At 35.9% G+C, this 21,806-nt stretch overlaps 1 protein-coding gene across 5 annotated transcripts in view; it reads right to left on the bottom strand.

Moving 5' to 3' along the window:
* ETV1 (ets variant 1) overlaps window positions 1-21,806 on the bottom strand; it is a 99,395-nt gene that overhangs the window by 8,162 nt on the left and 69,427 nt on the right. For 4 of the 5 annotated variants that reach the window (XM_011942834.1, XM_011942848.1, XM_011942866.1 and 1 more), the window contains 5 exons: window positions 13,251-13,318; window position 12,520; window positions 11,653-11,721; window positions 8,447-8,616; window positions 2,439-2,540 (listed from right to left, as the gene is read on the bottom strand). In XM_011942834.1, the coding sequence (XP_011798224.1) occupies window positions 2,439-2,540; window positions 8,447-8,616; window positions 11,653-11,721; window position 12,520; window positions 13,251-13,318 (410 nt within the window). The remainder of the gene's footprint in view (window positions 1-2,438; window positions 2,541-8,446; window positions 8,617-11,652; window positions 11,722-12,519; window positions 12,521-13,250; window positions 13,319-21,806) is intronic. The other variant, XM_011942841.1, reaches the window with a different exon arrangement.

Raw genomic sequence — 21,806 nt, 5'->3', positions numbered from 1 at the left:
TTTTTTGGTAGAGACGGGGTTTCACCATGTTAGCCAGGATGGTCTCATCTCCTGACCTTGTGATCTGCCTACCTCAGCCTCTCAAAATGCTGGGATTACAGGCATGAGACACCACGCCCGGCCAACAGCTTGCCCTTTCTTACATTATACAGTGACACCCCAAAAGGTCTATTACATTGCACTTTCCTATATTTGCTGATTAATGAGTTGTAAATAGTTTCCTCTGACAGTTACGCCTAATGGGGAAAAACGTGAGGAGTAACAACACTTTAATCCATCATTCAGTATCTATGCCACCATTATTTGATAGCATTTTGCTTTATTAATTTATTAAAAGAAAACACACATAAATGTGATATGGGGTACAAGGATGAATAAAGAGGAATATGGAAGTGGTGATACTAGTAACAAGTTTGAACACATTTGAGAATATTTAAGACCAGGCATGACAGCCTAGAGATACCCTGTCTACCACTGTATGTAAAAGCTGAGGTGTAATTAGGGGTCTCATAATAATTTTTAGTTCTCTGCAAATGCTCCCTTTAATAAGAGACTTGATGGTCAAGAGAGATACACCAAATATGCCTTGGCTTACACTGACTTCAGGAGATGAGATGAACTGAAGCTACCCTTTATTGGAGACTCTTACTGTGCCAGTTACAATGTAAAGTATGTCAAGCACATTATTTCATTTAGTAATCACAGCAACTTTAATGAGGTAAGAATTATCACCATTTACTAGGAAAATAATCTGTTCAAGAATGTAATCTGGTGAGAGGCTAGCATTCAAACCCAATTCCTGACTGCCTTATCTGTTACTACTGTGCAATACTGCCCAGGGACACTGCTGAGCACCATCTGTGACAGCCCAGGTGACGTGCCCCTGCATTAGGAGGATGGTGGTGAAAAAAAAGGAATGGAACATATTTGAAGGATCTGACTACACAAAAGTAGTTAAGAGAAAGGGAGGAATTAGAAATGACCCCAAGGTTGAGATGAGAAAGACAGGAGGAGCAGGTAGTGAACAGTTACATATTTTGAAGGCATGATTCAGAAAACAGGAAGCAACTGAAAATGGAAGTCAGCGTTTTCTTTTAAGGATCATGGAAGTTCTAACATGTGAGCCAGCAAATCCTACAGCATTAAGATAATAAGCCTCTTGTTAATAGACAATGTTCGAGGAAAGTCAACAGTGCTATTTTTCGCTGCTCTAATAAGCCTCATGTAGCAACTGGTCTAGTTTTTCTCAGTATAACTATGGTGACATAAAAATATGCCCAATCTATAACATGTAACTATGTTTACAAACCCTAAAGTAAACAAACAATACAAAATAAAACTATAACGTTCACAATAGGTAAATCATAAACTTGGTTCATAGTCAAAGCAATTAGATTTCTGTACACATGCAAAGCTAAAGGGTGTAATAAAAACAAATATCCATGTTTTACCTTCATTCATTTATTTATTCCTTTCTTCAAAAATTTTATATTTTAAGTGTAATTCACTTGTTTTGTCTCTACTCTTTTTTAAAAAGTTACTTTTGACCACGTGCATTGGCTCATGTTTGTAATCCTAGCCCCTTGGAGGCCAAGGCAGACAGATCACCTGAGGTCAGGAGTTCAAGACCAGCCTGACCAATATGGCGAAATGCCATCTCTACTAAAAAGACAAAAATGAGCTGGGCGTGGTGGTGCGCGTCTATAGTCCCAGCAACTCAGGAGGCTGAGGCAGGAGAATTGCTTGAACCTGGGAGACAGAGGTTGCAGTGAATCAAGATCACGCCACTGCACTCCAACCTAGACGACAGAGCTAGAATCTGTCTCAAAACAAACAAACAAACAAACAAAAAACTACTTTCAAATATTATGGGAAGCCCATTTGAAATAAAATATATTGAACTTCCACCAACCAAATAAGATCAAATGTTCACTTTTTAATGAATGGTTTAGGATGTCAAACTATCAGATGATAAAACTAGGCAAGATTTGAGGTAAGGAAAAAAATGTTTTTACAAATGAGAAAAAGAAATGTCTGTTTTAAGAATCAAAACAAGAAAAAAGTACAAATTTATTCTAAGATTCTTTATTGCTACAAACAAAAGCATTTCAAACTCATATAATTGTGGACAATGCACAATAAAAACTTCTGAAGACAGATGTGATATTAATACTAAAACAACCTTTCTAACCATGTGCAGCAAAGCAGGACCTTCCAGAAAGCCTATTATTTTGTATATAATATCGCTACACATTTGTCTACAATGTCTATGCATTTATACATAGAAAGGCTTGTAATACCAAAACCAAGAGCTAAGCATTTGTTAAAATGAGTAAAAACCTTGCTTCAGCAATGCAATGATATGTGGCGTTTAAAGTATGACGTGCAGATTAATGTGCAACATTTCAATGAATTTTAATGCTGTATTAGCTGCTCACCTTTTGCATAATTCCTTTCTCATAGTAATAGCGGAGTGAACGGCTAAGTTTATCATAGTTCATAGCTGGCCTGTTTTTCTGAATGCCCCAGCGTCGGGCCACCTGCCGCCAAAACAGAATTACATTGTAGTGTTAAGTATTAACTTATCAGCATATTTCACAAAAATTAATTAACTAATTACTTCCAAACCCACAAAAATGTCCAAGTCAAGGATATAAGCAAAGTAGCAAAAGCTATCGTAATCTGGATTTCCCATGTCCTGGTTTTCTTTTTTTTTTTTTTTTTTGAGATGGAATCTTGCTCTGTCACCCAGACTGGGAGTGCAGTGGTGCGATCTTGGCTTACTGCAACCTCCGCCTCTCGGGTTCAAGCAATTCTCCTGCCTCAGCCTTCTGAGTAGCTGGGATTACAGGTGGGCCCCACCACGCCTGGCTAATTTTTGTAATTTTAGTAGAGATGGGTTTCACCATGTTGGCCAGGCTGGTCTCGAACTCCTGACCTCAAGTGATCCACCCACCTTGGCCTCCCAACACAGGCGTGAGCTACTGCATCTGGCCTGGTTTGTATTTTAAACCAGGCATGCAGTGATCCTACTGAAGCACCACAATGGAATTATTTGTCACTATTGTTTTGGATACAAAATTAAATGAAAATAAGGAAATGTTTTCACAACAGGAATGAACAAGTTACAGTTCACCAAAATAAGGCATGTTTTTCATTCTGAGATATACTGTCTGTTTTATCCTTCTTGGTTTTTCAGACAAAAACTATGGATAAAGAGTAGCTTAGTGATCTCCTTGTAAAGGTGTTTTACTGAGGTTGTGATAAGCCAAAGGAAAAAAGATACCCTGCTCTATACTATGTGAAAGAGTGAACAAGTGACAATGTGTGTAGCAGAGGAAACAGTATACAAATTAATAAACCGACTGCAAATACTTTTTATTGCCTAAAGCAGTAGCAGAATAAAACTGTGGGAAATACTAAACTGATGAATTAAGCATTCATTTAGAGAACAGTAATTGGATGCTAAATTTAAGAAGGAAGTGGAAAAGGTCACCATGTATATGAGTCCGCAAACAAAAATCTCTAAAGCAGAATGTCTACTCTGTTGTTTAGTAAAAAATCTCAGAGCTTTTTATTATGTGGCTTTGGAGGAGCAATGTATCTAAGAGTTCTTCAATAGAGTTTTAAAAAAATCCTCTCTCCTCAATGTATATATATCCCTACCTCATCACCACCCCAGGCTAGCCAAAGCAGTATACAGAATAGTGTAGCTTGCTTTTGCTACCCCAGCTAAAGTCACTCTCTCATTAATTTCCGCTTTTTATTAGTCTGAGCAGAAACTGCAGCTGCCATGCAAACCTAGGCAACCGCAAGAGGACATTATCTAATAGGGCTAGGGAGTGCCTTCATTTCCATAAAATTCCAAGTTGTTGCTATGTCACATATACTAAAATAGAACGCTTTTCAAAGAGATCATTCTGTCTCTCTTCGCTTTATTAGTAATAACCTTTCTCCAAGGCTGTTTTTTTTCTTTTCTTTTAGAAATACCGATTCTAGCTATTTTCTCTCTCAGTAATTTTTATTCTCTGAGTGAAGACATAAAGTACTTTAATGACATGCATCAGTATGCTTTTTTAGGAGTAGAGAGATGTGATGTAACAGGGACAACATTGTATATCCCAGCAGATAATCACAGTGACAGGTACATCTTAATTTTCCAAAGATAAACTTCATTTTAATGTAAAGCTTCTGAGCAGTAGTGAATTGAAAAGGGGGTGGGGGGCCTGGAGGGGGAGGCAATAAGAAATGAAAGCATTTTCTAAAGAATATTTCATTCAAAAACCTAACTATGGACATCAGTGAACTTTTAATAGGCATAGCAGCCGAACAACATGCAAACCTGGAGGGGATGTGAAAATAAAGTATTAGTATCTCCTTAAACAATAATTCCTGAATCCTTATTCATTTATAAATGATTGTTTCCTAGAAACTCACCAGGATGCACCTAGAAAATAAAATACTCGCCACAACTTTAAGACAATGTTGTGGAGGTCTCTAGGGAGAGAAATATGATTTTCAAAAATACCACAGAGTTTGATGCTTATCATGCCGGTTCACTCTCAGCATCATGGGTATTAGTGGACATTTAACAACAATAAAATGTATTCTTAGAGTTGTTTTCATGTGATATTCCTAGTAAAGTTGAGGTAAATGGGAGAGAGCAATATGCTTAAGAGATGCAGACAAGGCAAAAGTTTTAAATTAACAGCATAAATAATTCCAGGCCAGGTAGACCAACCACCAACTGAGAAAGTTCATTCAGCGTTCACATATGACCCACCAATTGCCACCATATCCAACACCACTCAAAGTCAAGGCATAATTTCCAACACGAGTGGGGAAAATGGTGGGAAAACTTCCAGTGACTTCCTTATAATACACCTTCAAATGAAAACTTAAGTTGTTAGCGAAGAGAGTAAAAAGATGATAGCACTATGGCATTCACTCTTATTGTCAAATAAATTACATAAGACAATGTAATAGTTCAAGCATTATTCAACTTATTTTAAAATATCATGGTCGAATATGTAACATTGAACCTGAAAACAACAATCAGGGCCTGGCTATCAGACTTCCTGGTAACTCTTCCAGCTCAACAAGCTTCAACTTCATCAAGAGACTTTTATACTGAGTCTTACAGATGACTTACTATGTTAATAATTATTTCCTGGCCAGGCACTGTGGCTCACACCTATAATCCTAGCACTCTGGGAGGCTGAGGTGGGCAGATCACCTGAGGTCAGGAAAGACCACCCTGGGCAACATAGTGAAACCCTGTCCCTACTAAAATTACAAAAATTAGCTGGGTGTAGTGGTGCACACCTGTAGTCCCAGCTACTGGGGAGGCTGATGCAGGAGAATCACTTGAACCCAGGAGGCAGAGTTTGCAGTGAGCCAAGATCGCACCACTGCACTCCAACCTGGGTGACAGAGAGAGATTCCATCTCAAAAAAAAAAAACCTAAAAAAAATGTTTCCTGGAACAATTCCCTAGGAGTCATGACTAATCCAAAAATAACATTTCATTATCTCAAATATCTCAGAAAAAGAGACTTTAAAGATCATGTGTTTTCTAAAGTTACCCTAAATACATTGAGCAGATAATCTGTGCAGGTCTGGAGTCTCACTCAATATCATTTTAAACTGCAAGTTGAAATATAAAGAAATGGAACCCATCAGTATTTCCAATAAGATGGCTTCAGAGACATCTTTCACGGATTGTGCTGACACAGGCACCCAATGAGCTGCTAGGCAGTAGAGGGAACAGGGTGACCACAGGTCACACAGACAAGAAATTTCACAAACTCTTTCCAAAGAAGAAATTTAAACAAGACCCTACAGTCATTGCCTGATGGAAGTAATAGCAACAGTCAGCAATGCAGCAATCAGATACGGGATGTTTCATTTTGAACAAAAGCCTTAGGAGACATTCAGTGCTTATTGCACAATTCCCATTGAGTTAGTTATTATTTGGAAATGCTCTACTGACTCTGAATTATCCAGCCTCCTTTTAACTTTATGAGGCTGCTACAGAAAAGTTGTCTAAATGTCAGTCTGTTGTTTGGAACAGATGTAATTCTACTTCTTCCCTCCATTTAAAAATCACAATAACTCAGAATTTGATGAAACTTAATGGTCATCTGGTCAAATCTCCTACTTATTCAAATCTGAACATCATAAAAATCAACAGTTGCTACATAAAAAGCTTAATCATTTGCAAAAGAATTTTTCTTCTTCTGAGTGGATCAAGAAATACTGGCATAATTCAGTAATGTTCCCTACCTTAACAAATATATGGCAAGAACAACAACAACAACAAAAACCTCTGCTCAGTTTATTTTAATCACAGGTGGAGGGAAATAACTGTTTAATTGATACAAATCCCTGTTGAATGTGCTCAGTTCCAGCATGAACCATCTCTTGCAGTGATTATTAACATCTTCCATGAGGTGAAGAGCACACACTCCCATCATGAGAAAGGGCTTTCAAATTACTTTGTTAAATGCTTCTAGTTTCAATTTGTTAGTGCTTAACATTTTTGTGGTTCTTTCACTCACATCATTTAAGTATATCTATGAAAAACTAATCTTCTGTGACAGCTAAGTTAATTTTAAACACACTACAGCATTCAAACACCCAAACATCATCCTAGATAATGAGAATTTTCAAATACTGACATTGAGTCTTCTGTGTGTGCGTGCTTGATGTGGGCCAAGGGAGATACCACAAAACCAACCCTCTAGTGTTACTAAAGTATTAATAGGAGACTTAACTGAAGGAGACTTAACTGTTCTAACCAGTGCCTTTTATTTCATACTTTCAGTACATTCTTGAGTCAGATAATCTCTTAAATTTTAATAAGTTATGTAACTTTATCTTCTGGACATCAAATTAGGGCATATTATCTGATTATAACTGAATACATGGTTTAATAAAGACAGAAAATTCAAGATGGATGGACCCAGTAGTCAAGGGTGTGGATGTTCACTGTATATGAAAATCACTTTGGGTTCAAACATTTTTTTAAACTAACTGAATTTTTCAATATTACTGAGATGTTTAGATTCAATACCTAATATAATCAGTCAGGGGTATGCTAGCTAAAATTTTCCATTGCTTTTTTGGCTGATATAAACTAAAGTTAATTTTAATAGTAGCAGAGAAAGTATCTTTAGTAATGAAGACACAACAACTTGATATTAACTTTACCTTTCCATCAGAAGTCCAAAATGCTATTGATGAGTTATGCTACAGGAACAATAGCAGGCTTAAGCCTAAAGCTAGTTCTAGGAAGAATAAAAACTGAACTGAGAAACTCTTCATGGAAATACTACATTTGTATGTAGGGAGTGGGAAGGAGGGGACAATTGAAGTTAGTTGAAGGTGTCCTCCATTTGTCCATACAGTATTATCTCTGTCCAGGCTCTTCTTATTTTAGTAATTTCTTATGTGCTATGGCAACATTTTAAACTTCATTCCACCCTTCTAAAGGAGTATGCCAGTCCAGCTGACTTGGAACAAGTGTCACTAACAAAGGAAAATGTTTCTACCAGGCCTGTGTCTTGTAAGAGACACTTAAGGGCTGAGAATTTTCCACTGTTGCCCTTGCATCCCTTTATCCGCCACAGCTGTTTTTCCTCCATCTTCTTTTGAACATAACTCTGGCCTCTAAATGCTCCTCTCCAACCCTCATGACAAAATCCAGGTTGTCCAAATAATGATTGCTAATTTGAAAGAATCATTTGCCCATCCCCCAACCAGTTGACTTTTGCAGACATCGTTTCTCTCCCCTAAGGACCATAAAACCTCCTGCCTCTTTTCTCTAATTCAGATGGTCCTTTAGAAACCCTGAAGCCAGATATTTTTTTTTTTTTTTTTTTTTTTTTTTTGAGGCAGAGTCTCGCTCTGTCGCCCGGACTGGAGTGCAGTGGCCGGATCTCAGCTCACTGCAAGCTCCGCCTCCCGGGTTTACGCCATTCTCCTGCCTCAGCCTCCCGAGTAGCTGGGACGACAGGCGCTCGCCACCTCGCCCGGCTAGTTTTTGTATTTTTAGTAGAGACGGGGTTTCACCGTGTTAGCCAGGATGGTCTCGATCTCCTGACCTCGTGATCCACCCGTCTCGGCCTCCCAAAGTGCTGGGATTACAGGCTTGAGCCACCGCGCCCGGCCTGAAGCCAGACATTCTTAAATAAAGGTGCAAAGGATGCTCTGGTTAATTTTCTCCAACATCAATTTTGTAGGATTGTATTCAACTGGAAGGAACATGCAATACACTGGTGATTTTAAAGGTAGACATGTTTTATCTTTGCATGCTTTTTAATTCAGAAAGTTTCCCTAAAGTCTTAAAATGATTAAGAATACATTTTTGGTATATTAATCAAATATGTCAGTTTCTTTATGTTATAACACACCTGAGTGCCCTAATTAAAATCTATTAAACTAACCTCTTCAGGCTCAATCAGTTTAAATTCCATGCCTCGACCAGTCCAGGCAATAAAATGAGAATTTGAAGGGTCATCCAGAAGAGCTACCAAAAACTGCCAGAGCTGAAGTGATCCTCGCCGTTGGTATGTGGGTCCTTCCCGATACATTCCTGGCTCTTGTTTGATGTCTCCTAAATTAAAACATTTTTAAGTTTCTGTTATTAGCAATATTATGCTATTTTACATAAAATTCATCTTAAATCAATCACTAATATGGTTAAACCACAATCAACCACTTTATAGGTTTTCATGAAATATATTGTTACCATTAAAAATGAATTTAAAATGGTTAAATGGTTGAATATAAACGAGCAAGCTGTACAAACTTATAGATAACTATATATAACACAGGTGCAGAATAAATCCTGTGTCAATGTGAGTGACACACATCTTTTACTTACAAACATATTGTGGAACTATCTTTTTTTAAAATTGATCTCTTTAAAAACCATCGTATCTAATCAGACTTCTTTGCTTTTATTGTTAATGCTATTACCCACTGCTCTAAGCAACACTGAAGAGGGAATAATCAATCTTAAGCTCTGGACATTTTATTCATACAAATTAAATTCTGCAAACTATAATTTATAAATAACTTATTGACCGGCTCATGACAAACTATTGAAAATTTTAATGCAAATATTTCAAAGCAAATTTAATAGTATCCTAAACTGAGTTAAGTAATCTTCACTTCATACAAATAAGGAAAATCTTATGGGTAATTCAGGGCATACTGCATTATCATATTACTATTAGTACCTTTCTTCACCACATCATATACCTTCCTATTAAAGCTACTACTTTTTCAACTGCTAACAGAAATTCTCTCTCATTTTTCTTTATCTCTTGTTTGTCCTTCACTCACTTGAATTTAACTTGCTATTTTTTTTCTAAAAGTCCAATTTAAAAATGCATGCATGAGAGATTTCTGTAAGTATGTATTTTTAAGCACAAAAAGTTTGTGTTACATTTATTTGATATTCATATCTAGTGTGAAAATCTGTTAAATAGAGCACAGCAATAAAGGTGTTCATGTTACAATGCCTCTGGTATAAATCTAGTCAGTTATATTAATTTTACAAAAAAAATACAAAGTTTTATGACTGCTGATTATTTACTCTATCTGCGGCCACATGTCTCAAAAATATGTGGAACTGCTCACATTGGGGATTGAGTGTCAAGGGCCCGGCAAGTGTATCACTGTTAATGCATAAATTACTCTTCTCCACTAAGAAACAATTCAGACAAAATATATCTAAGCCTATGTAGTCATACTAAGTGTGAATTATAAAATATACCAAATTGCACACTTTCTAAAACTTACCTATCGTCAGTAGAGACATATACCTCTTAAAATAATTATAGAAAGGGCAACATTTGAAAAACCTAAACCAAAATATAAAATGTGTGAGTCAATAGCTGCTAAAATCATGATGTTGTTTTGTTCTTAACATGATAATATAGAAGTGTATCTTCATATTGATTTCAATGACAGTTTTATTTATCTCAGTTTTTCCTTCTGAGATTTACAATTTTTTTTTTATGGGAGTAACTAAGCAATTATGCAGATAGAGTGAAACACTGTTAAATTTTATAGTCTCTATATTGCTTCTGCCTATAAATGTGACTGATCACACTGACCATGCACAGTGAAAAAATAAACCCCTCATTTTTCTTTCTTCTTGTTCTACATTACTTATAAAATACAAGACAAATACTATCTTCCAAAAAATGTTTTATTAGTATAAAATTTAAGAGTATTTAAAAGTCGAAGGGAATAAATAATCAAGGCAGCTAGTTCCCTAAATATTAGTGTGACTTTGGCCTGTCAGATTATATTGTAATTCTATCCATAATTTTGAGATATTTTTCTTCCTTATATGCCCTTACTAATTTTCAAGATCTCTGAAAACATGAAGCTCACCAAACACGAAAGAAACTAACGAAGGTCATTCCAAGAGTAAGAGGCTTTACACTTTGTCTCAAGAGAAAAAGCTGTATTTTAAGAATTCTGATGGTCTGCTAATGTTGCTGAATAGTAAAGTTCACTCCTCTGAAACACAAAGCTTAAAAGCTAGCATCTATTGTAGAATAAAATCAAAAATGTGATTCCTATAGGTTTTTTTTTTTCCTTGAATGCATTTAGAAACTTGAAGCGTGGATAAAGAAGCAGATCTTCCCTAGACTTACCACCCGTTCTGAGAAGGGTAAGGGCAGCAGAAAGCTTGGGAACATAGGGTAGACTGCAAGCAACTAATTAGAAATTGAAAAGCAATCTGACCATGTACTTTGCTGTTTAAATAATGACAGTTTAAAACTTCAGAGAGTGCCCAAGTCGTTATAGCCAAGATCCCCAAAGTTTGTGCAATCAGCTAATCAGAGGGCCCCTGCTTGTTTCCTGTCAAACAATCAAAGCAGGAAATATGAAGACCACTCTGAAGATCCACTAAAACAATTAACTGTTTACTTTTAACCCAAGCTTCCTCAAGATGCCAACTTTTGTCACCTTTGTCAAAAAAAAAAAAAAAATCAATTTAGTTTGACACCCTTTTCTAACATCTGAGACCTTTGCATTGCAATAGCAAGTGATATTAAAAAGGTAATGCTTTCCTAACTCCCTTTTAAGCAATTACAAAGTCATGCTACATTAGTAACATACATCTTCCCCAGTAAAAAAAAAAAAAAAAAAGGACTAACAATCACTAACTAAATGGGCAGTTATGTTGTTCCTGTGTTCCATAATGCATCTTTTCATGAACAATAAAAGAAGAGAGGTTGCATTAGTCATCAGTACATGCACAGTGGCACGTTTTCTGCTCTGCTTTGCTAATTACAGGATCAGCTTTCAATAAATCTCCAATAACAAGCTGCATGTGCTCAGCAGGGCAATGGAAAGCCCCCTCTTACCCTACACAAAGCTCAGCAAGAATGATGCTCTTTGGTTACTTCTCCAAAAGGGAACTCTTCCCTAATACAAAAGAAATGGCTTCTTACTGGGGCAAGGAAAGAGATAAATTGTAATAGGTCAACTTTAGCTAAAATTAAGTGCATGATGAATTATGTGCATAGAAATCTTTAAGTAGGGATGTCCACTGTTTTCAGAAGAAGTGAAGGTAATCATTCTATCTTTAAAAAAATCAAAACTTGAAGCAAAGTGTAAAACCTACCATCGAATTTTTCTGGGACAACGCAAGTGTCATCATAAAACTGCCTGGGGCCCTTTTCGAACATACAGCCTGTGGATGAAAAAAGGAATACATTTATTCATGATAGAAATGAAGCCCACAAACACTTAAAATATAACCATCTAAAATAAAAATTGTGATAGAAAATGACTCTGCCACCACCTTTCAGTTCCTTGACTCTGGACACATTATTTAACCTCTGTGCCTCAGTTTTGTCTTCTACTAAATGGGATGACAGTAACACCACCTACCATGGTATAGGGCTGCTGTAGTTTAGAGTGATGCCTACTACACAGTGAAATGTAAAAGTTAGTTATTTATATTGCTAACTCAAGCCAGAGCTCACTAAACATTGGCAAGGATTTATCATGCATTGTCTCCTTTTTCAGATTCATCTAAATTTTATTGTTCAATGAAAAAGTGAAAAGCAAGGTGAATTACTGGTATTCACATTATATTATTAGTCTGATGCTCTGAGACAGATTTATTTTATCCCCTTACTCTCTTGTAAAAATATTTAGGTGGGTTAACCTTCCTGTACTCAATTAGCAAATAAGAGGAAAGAAAAGTTTCCTTTTTTTTTCTGTAACATAAGTCCCCAGAAAAAAATGCAAAATAAATCAACAGCTTTTCATAATAATTTCCTCTCTCAAATATCCTTCACTGTGAACTTTCGTTGTCGCTATCTGTGATTACCAGGAATAAATTTCATAGAGTTTACTTTTATTTCTCAAATTTATTGGTCTTTATAGTGGGTGTATAATACTAACAACAGAAGCAACGATAATTACATTGCATTTGTGCAAAACTTTTAATTTCAAATATTTTACATTTACCATCTCATACTACCCTTTAAAATTCTACTAATATCATTTATACAAAATAACCAATATTAGACCTAGCCTAAAAGGATGCATCCCAGTCAATCCTACTAAACAGACGTAGAGTGTTTAGGTTAGGAAGCATGCACATATTTCAGAAATCCTTTACTGAGGATTATATCCAGACGAAATCATTTTTACCATTACTTTTTAGGTATCAAAGTCCTTTAGAGGCAAAGCTTTCCTACCACGGTTATCACAAGCCTGTCTATGAGAAAACTCCTTCCCTAGGCCTCCTATGTGAAATCTCATTCATATAAATTATTTGTCCAAAAATATAAAATCCAGAACATTTAAAGATGAAAACCTTTAAATCGATGGTATTTTACTCCAAAACTCTGACTAGGTCTGTAAAAGCAAAACCAAATATTCCTCAAAGATACATTTCAGTAGTAGTAAAGGGGGCTAATCTATAAAGCATGTGTTCTATTTTAAAAGGATGTGATTGTTGGCAAAAAAGAACACAGAAATCCACTTTTCCATTGTTTCTGTGCATATGACTCACGTTAACAACCCAATACAAGATAGCACTACTTGAAACATCTTCTTTTTACTTTGGAAATAGTCTTAAAACAATTGCTTAGGGAACATAAATGATTTTTCCCAAATAATACAATGATTAATTAAATGACATCATATTTGGGATGTCTGATTATTCTGAATGGTATTTATACGGAATTTCAATGATGGATACTTAACTTCTGTTCTGCTGGGATGAGCCAGGAAGCCTTCTTGCCTCATATAAATGGAGTGGCAGCTAGGCACTTCTGAAAGAGGAAACAACATTGGTCAAAAAGAGTCTGGAGCTGAAACGCTGCGGTTATCAATGGACAGGGTGCAGACAGAAAAGTTACAGAAATGGACACGGGTTCCCATGTGGGGAACATGTCAACATATAATCAACATTTCATGCAGGGCCCACACATGAAATGAAAGAATGAAGAGCATATATCTTGGTGAATGCTGATTCTCTTGAACAGGAAGGTGAATTCAAAGTTTTACCCAAATAAACCTTGCTAAAGACCAGCTCAAACAGCAACCCGCATGAATGTGATGGTGTCCTGGAAACAGGGTCACAAGTTTTAAATATGCACCAGGACATTTAGCAAATAAATTTGTATTAATCCCATAGCATTCTATGAATATAACAACATTTGAAATATTTAGAAGCTTGCAAGTTGAAAATACTGTAAAATGTATTATCAAAAGTTTTATTATGCTATTATACTATGCCTTCTTTATATGAAGTATTACGATGCATATAATTCTGACCATATAAAAAACAGAGTTAACACTGTTTCCTGATATCTGCATTTATAATAGGGTTGCAGTATAGTTAATCTTTCAGGTTACCAAATAGTTAGCAATCCATTTTAGCCCAGCTTCTTAACCAATGGTACTTCAAATTAATTTTTAATGCTATTTTGATTTATTCCCAGACATAAGGTCCCTTAAAGCAGCTGGGGCTGGAAGGGACAGTGTTAATAACTCTGCCATCAGCTCAGCAGCTGCTTTGAGGCAAGCATTTTGTTGAACTAATGTTGACACCCTGCCACAAAATACTTTTATTGACTGCTGCACACCTGGATTGCAGCTATGAAAACAGCTGGCTGACTCTGGAGGCAGCTAGAGGAAAACAGATAGGCTAAACTCTATTACATACAAGTGTGACTAAATGCAGTCTTTCCTTCCCAGAGTGGGAGAAAAGGAAGGAGAAAGAAAATGCAAACATTTCTGAGAAATTCACTATTTAATGTCAAAGAACATCTTATAAAGGTGTTTTAACACATTACAAAATTAGCATAATCCTGGAAAACTAGATATTTGACATCAAACTTGAGATCTGATGGATAATTTCACTCATACCTTCCTTATTCAAATGGCTGATTTACTTCATAATATTCTCAATAAATTCAAATTGATGATATTTAAGATATACTGACTTATAATTCATAATAAATTAATAACTTATATGATAAGGCTAATGGCGGAATCTCCATTACACTTCCAAAGGCCCAACTTGTGAACTAAATTCTCAAAAAAGCAATGGATGGCAATTTGGAAATATATGGAATGTGATTGTGTTTCTGCCAATTCCTATGACTATTTATACTCTAGTGTAAATAAAGTTAACATCTACCTCTTAAAATGGACACGCTTGGCTAGCATTGTTTAAATCTGGTCTATACTTAAAACCTGTGTCCTTTATACAGTCCAGAGAAGCCTGAAAAAAATATGGCTAAGAGGAGATTATCCCCATAAAGTAAGTAAAGTCATGTTATCCTTAAGTGATATCAGTTAATTTATGACTATCAGAGTGGGTCAGACTCTAATCAAATTGTAGAAACATTTCCAAAGTGATTATTCAATCAAATGACTAACATGGTTAATTAGGAGCCATAAACATTGCTCTGAAGTTCATCAAAGTAATGACTCGCCCTGAAAAATTACTGCTAATTAAATTGCCTGCTGCTTTCATTTCTACCTTATCTAATAAAAAATCCAACCAATGAAGTTTGGCATTACATTTTAACTTTTGTTAAATGCTTGACTATGATCCAAACTAACTAAGTGGCGACTTCAAAGGCAAATGTTTTGTGGCAGAGAAAGGAGGTATTTCATATGCATTCACTTCTGTTTCTTCACGAATAAAATGTACAAAGTTCAACAACCATAACAAGCTGCAGTTTAACCCGTGCAAAAATATTAAGATGACTGCATATTCACACTGTCCTATTATGCATCCACAGATTATAGTTTAAGGATCATTAGTACAAGTACAGCACAATGGTTATAAACATGCACCTTGTCATCTGGTAGAACCGATTTTGAATCTCAGTTGTGATATTGCACGGGAGTATGACATTTTGTTGTTAACATCTCTAACTCCCAACTTCCTCATCTGTAAAATGGGAATAATAATAATGACATCCTTAAAAGGGTTGTTGGGAGGACCATATGGAGTAAGTTTTGTGCAACATTTTGCACAGTATCTGCACACTGTAAGAATTCACCATATGGGACTTATTATTAATAGCAGACTGTATTTTTAAGTGATCCTCACAAGTATTTAAACTTAGTACTTTAACCACAGTACTTAAAACTAGAAATAATTATATATCTAAATAAGTTACATTTGTTATCTTACTTTGTTGTTCTTAAATTATATGAGATGAGTGTTTTGTTGATTATTAGTGTACTTATTCTGGATATTTTTCACAAATCTATTAATCTATGATATTTAAAATACAATAACATTCATTATAAATTTACAAGGTTTAAGCCAGACTCTCCAGTAGATGCTTTAACTATTTGGGGGTACCTGTTTTTTTTGTTTTTTGAGACGGAGTCTCGCTCTATCGCCCAGGCTAGAGTGCAGTGGTGTAATCTCGGCTCACTGCAAGCTCTGTCTCCTGGCTCACGTCATTCTCCTGCCTCAGCCTTCCGAGTAGCTGGGACTACAGGCGTCCGCCACCATACTCAGCTAATTTTTGTATTTTTAGTATAGACAATGTTTCACCTTGTTGACCAGGCTGGTCTCGAACTCCTGACCTCAGGTGATTCACCTGCCTCGGCCTCCCAAAGTGCTGGGATTACAGGCGTGAGCCACTGCACCTGGCCGGGGGTGCCTCTTTTGAGCTTATTGTTACCCCCTCATGTTAGCTCCTAAAGCACTCTGGTTTTAAAAGTTTTAAATTAAATCTAAAAATTAAATTATGTAAATTTAATTTAGGACAAAGAATTTTATTTGTTTCAAAATTTGTGGATCAAAGAGCTCTATGACATATTAGTACTGGCCAAATCAGCTTACAGAAATTAAACTGCCTATAATTTGTTACAGATGAGTTCATGGTGATGAAAGCTGATCTAATATGCTGCAAAAATTCAAAGCAACAAAGCGCTGTTGTCATTTTAAAGCACTAATCAATGTAGTGGAAGTTAAAAATAATAATAAACTAACACCCCAAACTATCTAATTTGATTAGTCTTCCCATTTAGCAACACTAGTAAAGTTCTCTTCAAATTAAAATACCCAGACAAGAAACTAAAAAAAAAAAAAAGTTACCTTCTTCTCTGTCTCTTGATTTGCATTTTCAGGCTATGCTGGGAAACATAATATTGATTTGGGAAGCTTTACCAAAGGTTTGACCACAAAGTGCAGTTTTGAATTTGCACATTTAAAATTGCTAGGCACTCTCTGATTTGCATATTTACTGCCTCTAGGGCAGAATGGAGGTTCTCCTTTAGGGCAGAGTTTGCTTAAAATTTCAAGGAGCTACATCAGGCCAGGGCAAAGAGAAAAGATTTGCCCCAATTGTCTGAGATATCTGTACAGAAGTGACTGAAATGCTCTGTTATCAAATAGTGTGTAAATCTGGAATTATAACATATTATAACCTCTAAGTAAGGGAGAAAAACAAGTATCTTTCATTTGATGCTTTTGGTTAAATTCCTCTAGCAATAAGGAGTGTATAACTTAATTAAGCATCCGAATCTCTTAGACTAAATGAGAAATCTCAGTAAAATATAAATACGTTTGATGTATTTTAATGTGGTTTTGCTTCCCTACAAGTAAACAGTGCAAAGTTGGATTGATTATACACTTGACTAACTCCTTGTGGAGGTGAGACGACAAAATCAAGTCCATATAAACTTGTCTATTGTATATTGATGATTTCTAAAACTTGGCACATTAAATATCCAGAGCCAAAATGTGTATGTAAACACATATCTGAAATTATCATATACTCAGTAAAAAATGTGTGTATCAATGCATACCTAGGAGTTTCAACTAGTTTTTCAAAAACGTTTGTCTATTATCTAAAAAATACTGAGTTGTATTAATAATTAATGTCACCAATCTCATTCAAGAAAGATGAGCATAGTGCCAGATCTTGCCAATATTTTATCTCTTTTAAACTTAGTACTTCACTAGATTTTTTGTTTGCTTACTTCTTCTCATTTCCTGGTAAGCTCACAGTTTATGTTTAAAATCCAAAAGTTTTCAAGAGTGCATAAATAACCTGAGTTTTATGCAGATGTGTTTAAATGCAAAGGCATCACATATATGCCATACTTTTAGCCTGTTTTTCCAATTGTCACATCTCAAATTGAGTGTAGTCAATTGAGAAAATTTATTTCATAAAGTTTCCTAGAATGAATGATAATGGAAATACATTTTTATACCACTTTTACCATATAACCACTATATTGTAGAACGAGTCTAAAAGTAATTATCTCCCAAAATAAGGACATATATATCTGAATTCATGTGGGAATGATAGCAAAAAAGTCGTTTTATGAGACGTAGTTGCTGTTTATTGGGAAGCTCAATGTGAACATAACATCTTAGTTACTAAACTTGATGTGAATGCAACATCTTAGTTACTGAACCTCATGTGAAGAAGGCAGCAAAGCTGGAGAAATCCTGACAAGAGTGTGATGAATTTAGTATTACCTCACTCACACTTAGATGGGATCTTTCTCTTTAGGGTTTTAAGTAAACTGTGAATATAAATAATGTAAAATCTGCAGAGATACTTACTTCACCATAGATCAGATGTACTGAATCTACTATCGATTGACTGAGTATAGGGGGAGAACTATGTTATGGTTTTAATATGCTTGTAATAGCATTTGCAAAATCTTAAAAAAAAGAGAAAAGTAGGGGCCGGACGCAGTGGCTCAGGTCTGTATTCCTAGCACTTTGGGAGGCCGAGGTGGGCAGATTGCCTGAGGTCAGGGGTTGGAGACCAGCATGGCCAACATGGCGAAACCCCGTCTCTACTAAAAATGCAAAATTTAGCCAGGCATGGTGGCACGTGCCAGTAATCCCAGCTACTCGGGAGGCTGAGGCAGGAGAATCGCTTGAACCTAGGAGGCAGAGGTTGCAGTGAGCCCAGATCATACTACTGCACTCCAACCTAGGCAACAGAGCCAGACCTTGTCAAAAAAAAAAAAAAGTAAAAGTAAAGTAAATAAAGAAAAAGTAAAAGTAAAATAAGTAAATAATGCAGTTATTGCAGTTATCTGAATTTAAGTGCTTTTGAAAATTTAAGGCTACATGGCAAAAAATAACAGTATAGAGTTTTATCTACACAATTAAAATCTTCTCTTGTAAGCACCTAGGGTTTTCTTTTGGACAGTACCCCACACAAATAATGACCAGATCCAAACAACATTAGATTATATGATCTACTAGGCTCACACTATTACAAGTTTTACAAGCCTGTGATAGTCTTATTAAGCTGAAATTTTAAAATAAAGTTGAAGTGATAGAAAACATAGGCACAATTGTAACTTTGAGTATTTATTTATTTATTTTGAGACAGAGTTTCACTCTTGTTGCCCAGGCTGGAGTGTAATGGTGCGATCTCAGCTCACTGCAACCTCTGCCTCCCAGGTTCAAGTGATTCTCCTGCTTCAGCCTCCCTAGTGGCTAGGATTCCAGGCATGCACCACCATGCCCGGCTACTTTTGTATTTTTAGTAGAGACAGGGTTTCACTATCTTAGTCGGGCTGGTTTTGAACTCCTGACCTCAAGTGATCCACCCGCCTCGGCCTTCCAAAGTGATGGGATTACAGGCGTGAGCCACCGCGCCTGACCCACTTAGAGTATTTATTTCATACTACCAAACACTGACAATTAACAGAGGTTTAAAAGAAAATATGATACAGTATGCCATTAGCTGCCAAAATGGGCCACACAAAATTCTGAAGAGATAGTGGTTTTAATGTGGAATTTCAGTGCCAAATTTCTCTCTTGCTGGAATCTACATGATTTGAAAAAAAACATACCATGAACAGCTTTGTCCTCTTGTTTTCATCTCTCCTTGGATCACCAAAACATTCAGAAAACTTTTTTTATTTGCTTTGAATATTAATAATACTAGTAAGAAGTTCAGCAAGACTGTTTCCCTATGTCAGAAGCAGTATAACACTACAGTATCTTGTTGGACTAGCACAATATGATTGCTTTAAGAGTATCGTCTCTCTTATTTTATCTTATCCTCTAGCCCCAAATATTGTACTTTTAATTGTTAGAAATAATAATGGCATCTTAATAAAGGACTAGCAGTCTTTGAAGAAGTATCTAGTCAAAATAAAATCATGTCAATGGAAATCCTTTATTATTGCCTGCACTCCTATTACATGCTAGAAACTGTATCAGTAACTTTATGAACATAACCATATTTAACCCTTACAAAAATACTGAGAGATGAGAGTTATTTGCTCTTTTATAAATGAGGAAACTGGAGGCATAAGGGGTTACAAAACATGCTCAATATGACACAAATCGTAAATGAATGTCAGGCCCACGGTTTAGTTTAATATTTCCAGTGTCATACTACGTGAGTGGTTTTAGTTTTTAATACTAAGAAAAACAGATGAAGCAGTGAACTGTACAGACCCACACACTAAAAAAACAAAAAAAAAACAAAAAAAACAAAAAACACACACACACAAAAATTACCAGAATGGAGAGTTCAAAAACACTTTTAAAGAGAATAGTTAAATGAATCACAGTAACACATGCTTGTTGTTCTTTTGGTTTTGCGTTTTTGATACTTTTCATATTTATCTTTGAATTACTCTCCTGTAAAATTTTCCAGACTGTTAGAAACAACTAAATAGAAACCACACACACACACACACACACACACACGAATAACTATCTATTTAATCTGATAAAAAATCCTTGAAAATTTTTTCAAGTTGTTCATATCCTAGTTGAAAATGTTTTATGAAATAAAATGTCTCTTTTCCTCAAAGCTATTAGTTAACTCACTTAAATATAGAAATCACGTAAGTGTAAAAATTCTACAACTATATTCGAAAGCTAAAATCATATACTTAGTTATGTAAACACTTTAAAAAGTTATAAGTTCTTCTTTTGTTCACATTCATGAAACAGACAAAAACACACAAAGACACACACACACACCAACACACGCACACACACACACACACAGAGAGAGATCCAAACATGTATCTTTAAACTCATTTAATTTCAAATCTCAGTTCCACTTAGAAAAACAGATGTATGTTCACTTTACCCACTTGAAATAAGTGTTCTGGGCCTAAATATCCTGGTTGTTTTATTAAAAAAGAAACGAAAAGTCCCACACTATAAAAGCACACTCCACCCCCTTCTAATTGCCTTTTTCCAAGCTAGTACAACTCACAAGCAGATTATCCATCCCTTCCCCCTTTCCTGCCTGTAAAATCCAAGTTAGACAAACACTGTGAGGCTGAAATGACATATTTGAATGGAATTCAGACCCACCAGTTCCTGTTTATGTTTCTGATTTGAGAATGTTGTCTTCTCATTCACTATACATTAGGAACACTGCAAGGCCATAAATAGTGTCAGGTTACTTGCAAGCAGGACCAATGAGCATTAATCATTACTTCCAGTCAACTGGCAAAAGCAGCAGCTGATGGAACACTACACCCTTCAGCTCTGTATAAATGGACATTCCAGAGAGAGAGAGAGAGAGAAAGAGTGAGTGAGTGTGTATGTGTGTGTGTGTGTGTGTGTGTGTGTGTGTCCTTTCAGTCTCCATTTTATGAATGAAACTCCAGGCTCTATAGCGTCCATTCATGTAAGAGAAATGCTTACAGGGCTCTGCCCCTAGGGATCAATCAGTCATGGGTAAAACTGGTATGATTGGTTTAAGACAGCCTTCAGCCTTCCATTACTTACTTAAAATGCAGTCCCTGTCCATTTGGCCTGTGTTAATGCATAAAGAGTAAATCCAGACTGTACTCTCAATTCTCAAATCAAATCACTAGAGCCAATGCCACTTACTGTAACTGTAGATTTAGAGCATATTTAAGGATTTCTTAGAAAAACTGATATAGTGGGCCAGAGTACTGGTTTGGGAGATTTGCAATTTTAACTCCAAAAGGAATGAGGAAAACTCATATGAGACATGCTAAGCAATAAAAGGCAAAGTCAAATTGTGAGGCCAATCTATGACCTCTATTATAATAACAAAATCAATTAGGAAGACATCACTGTCACTTTTCACAATTAAAGCACCTAAAAATCAGAGATTAAGTGATCTACTAGTCCACAAATCACTGGCTGAGTAAAAGAAAATTATCTTTGGATATTGAGAAAGAGCTAGGATGTTAACATTTTCTGAAAGTTCAATAGCTCATTCTTTAAAGTTCCCAAGTGATCCTACACTTGAATTTCTTTCAGCAATAGTTTTAGAGTTAGGAGGGAAAAGAGTGGCCATGTTTCAG

The sequence above is a fragment of the Colobus angolensis genome, unplaced genomic scaffold (genome assembly GCF_000951035.1).
Source record: "Colobus angolensis palliatus isolate OR3802 unplaced genomic scaffold, Cang.pa_1.0 Scaffold104, whole genome shotgun sequence".
In the NCBI taxonomy this organism is placed as follows: Eukaryota; Metazoa; Chordata; class Mammalia; order Primates; family Cercopithecidae; genus Colobus; species Colobus angolensis.
This window is presented reverse-complemented; position numbering and strand designations above follow the sequence as displayed.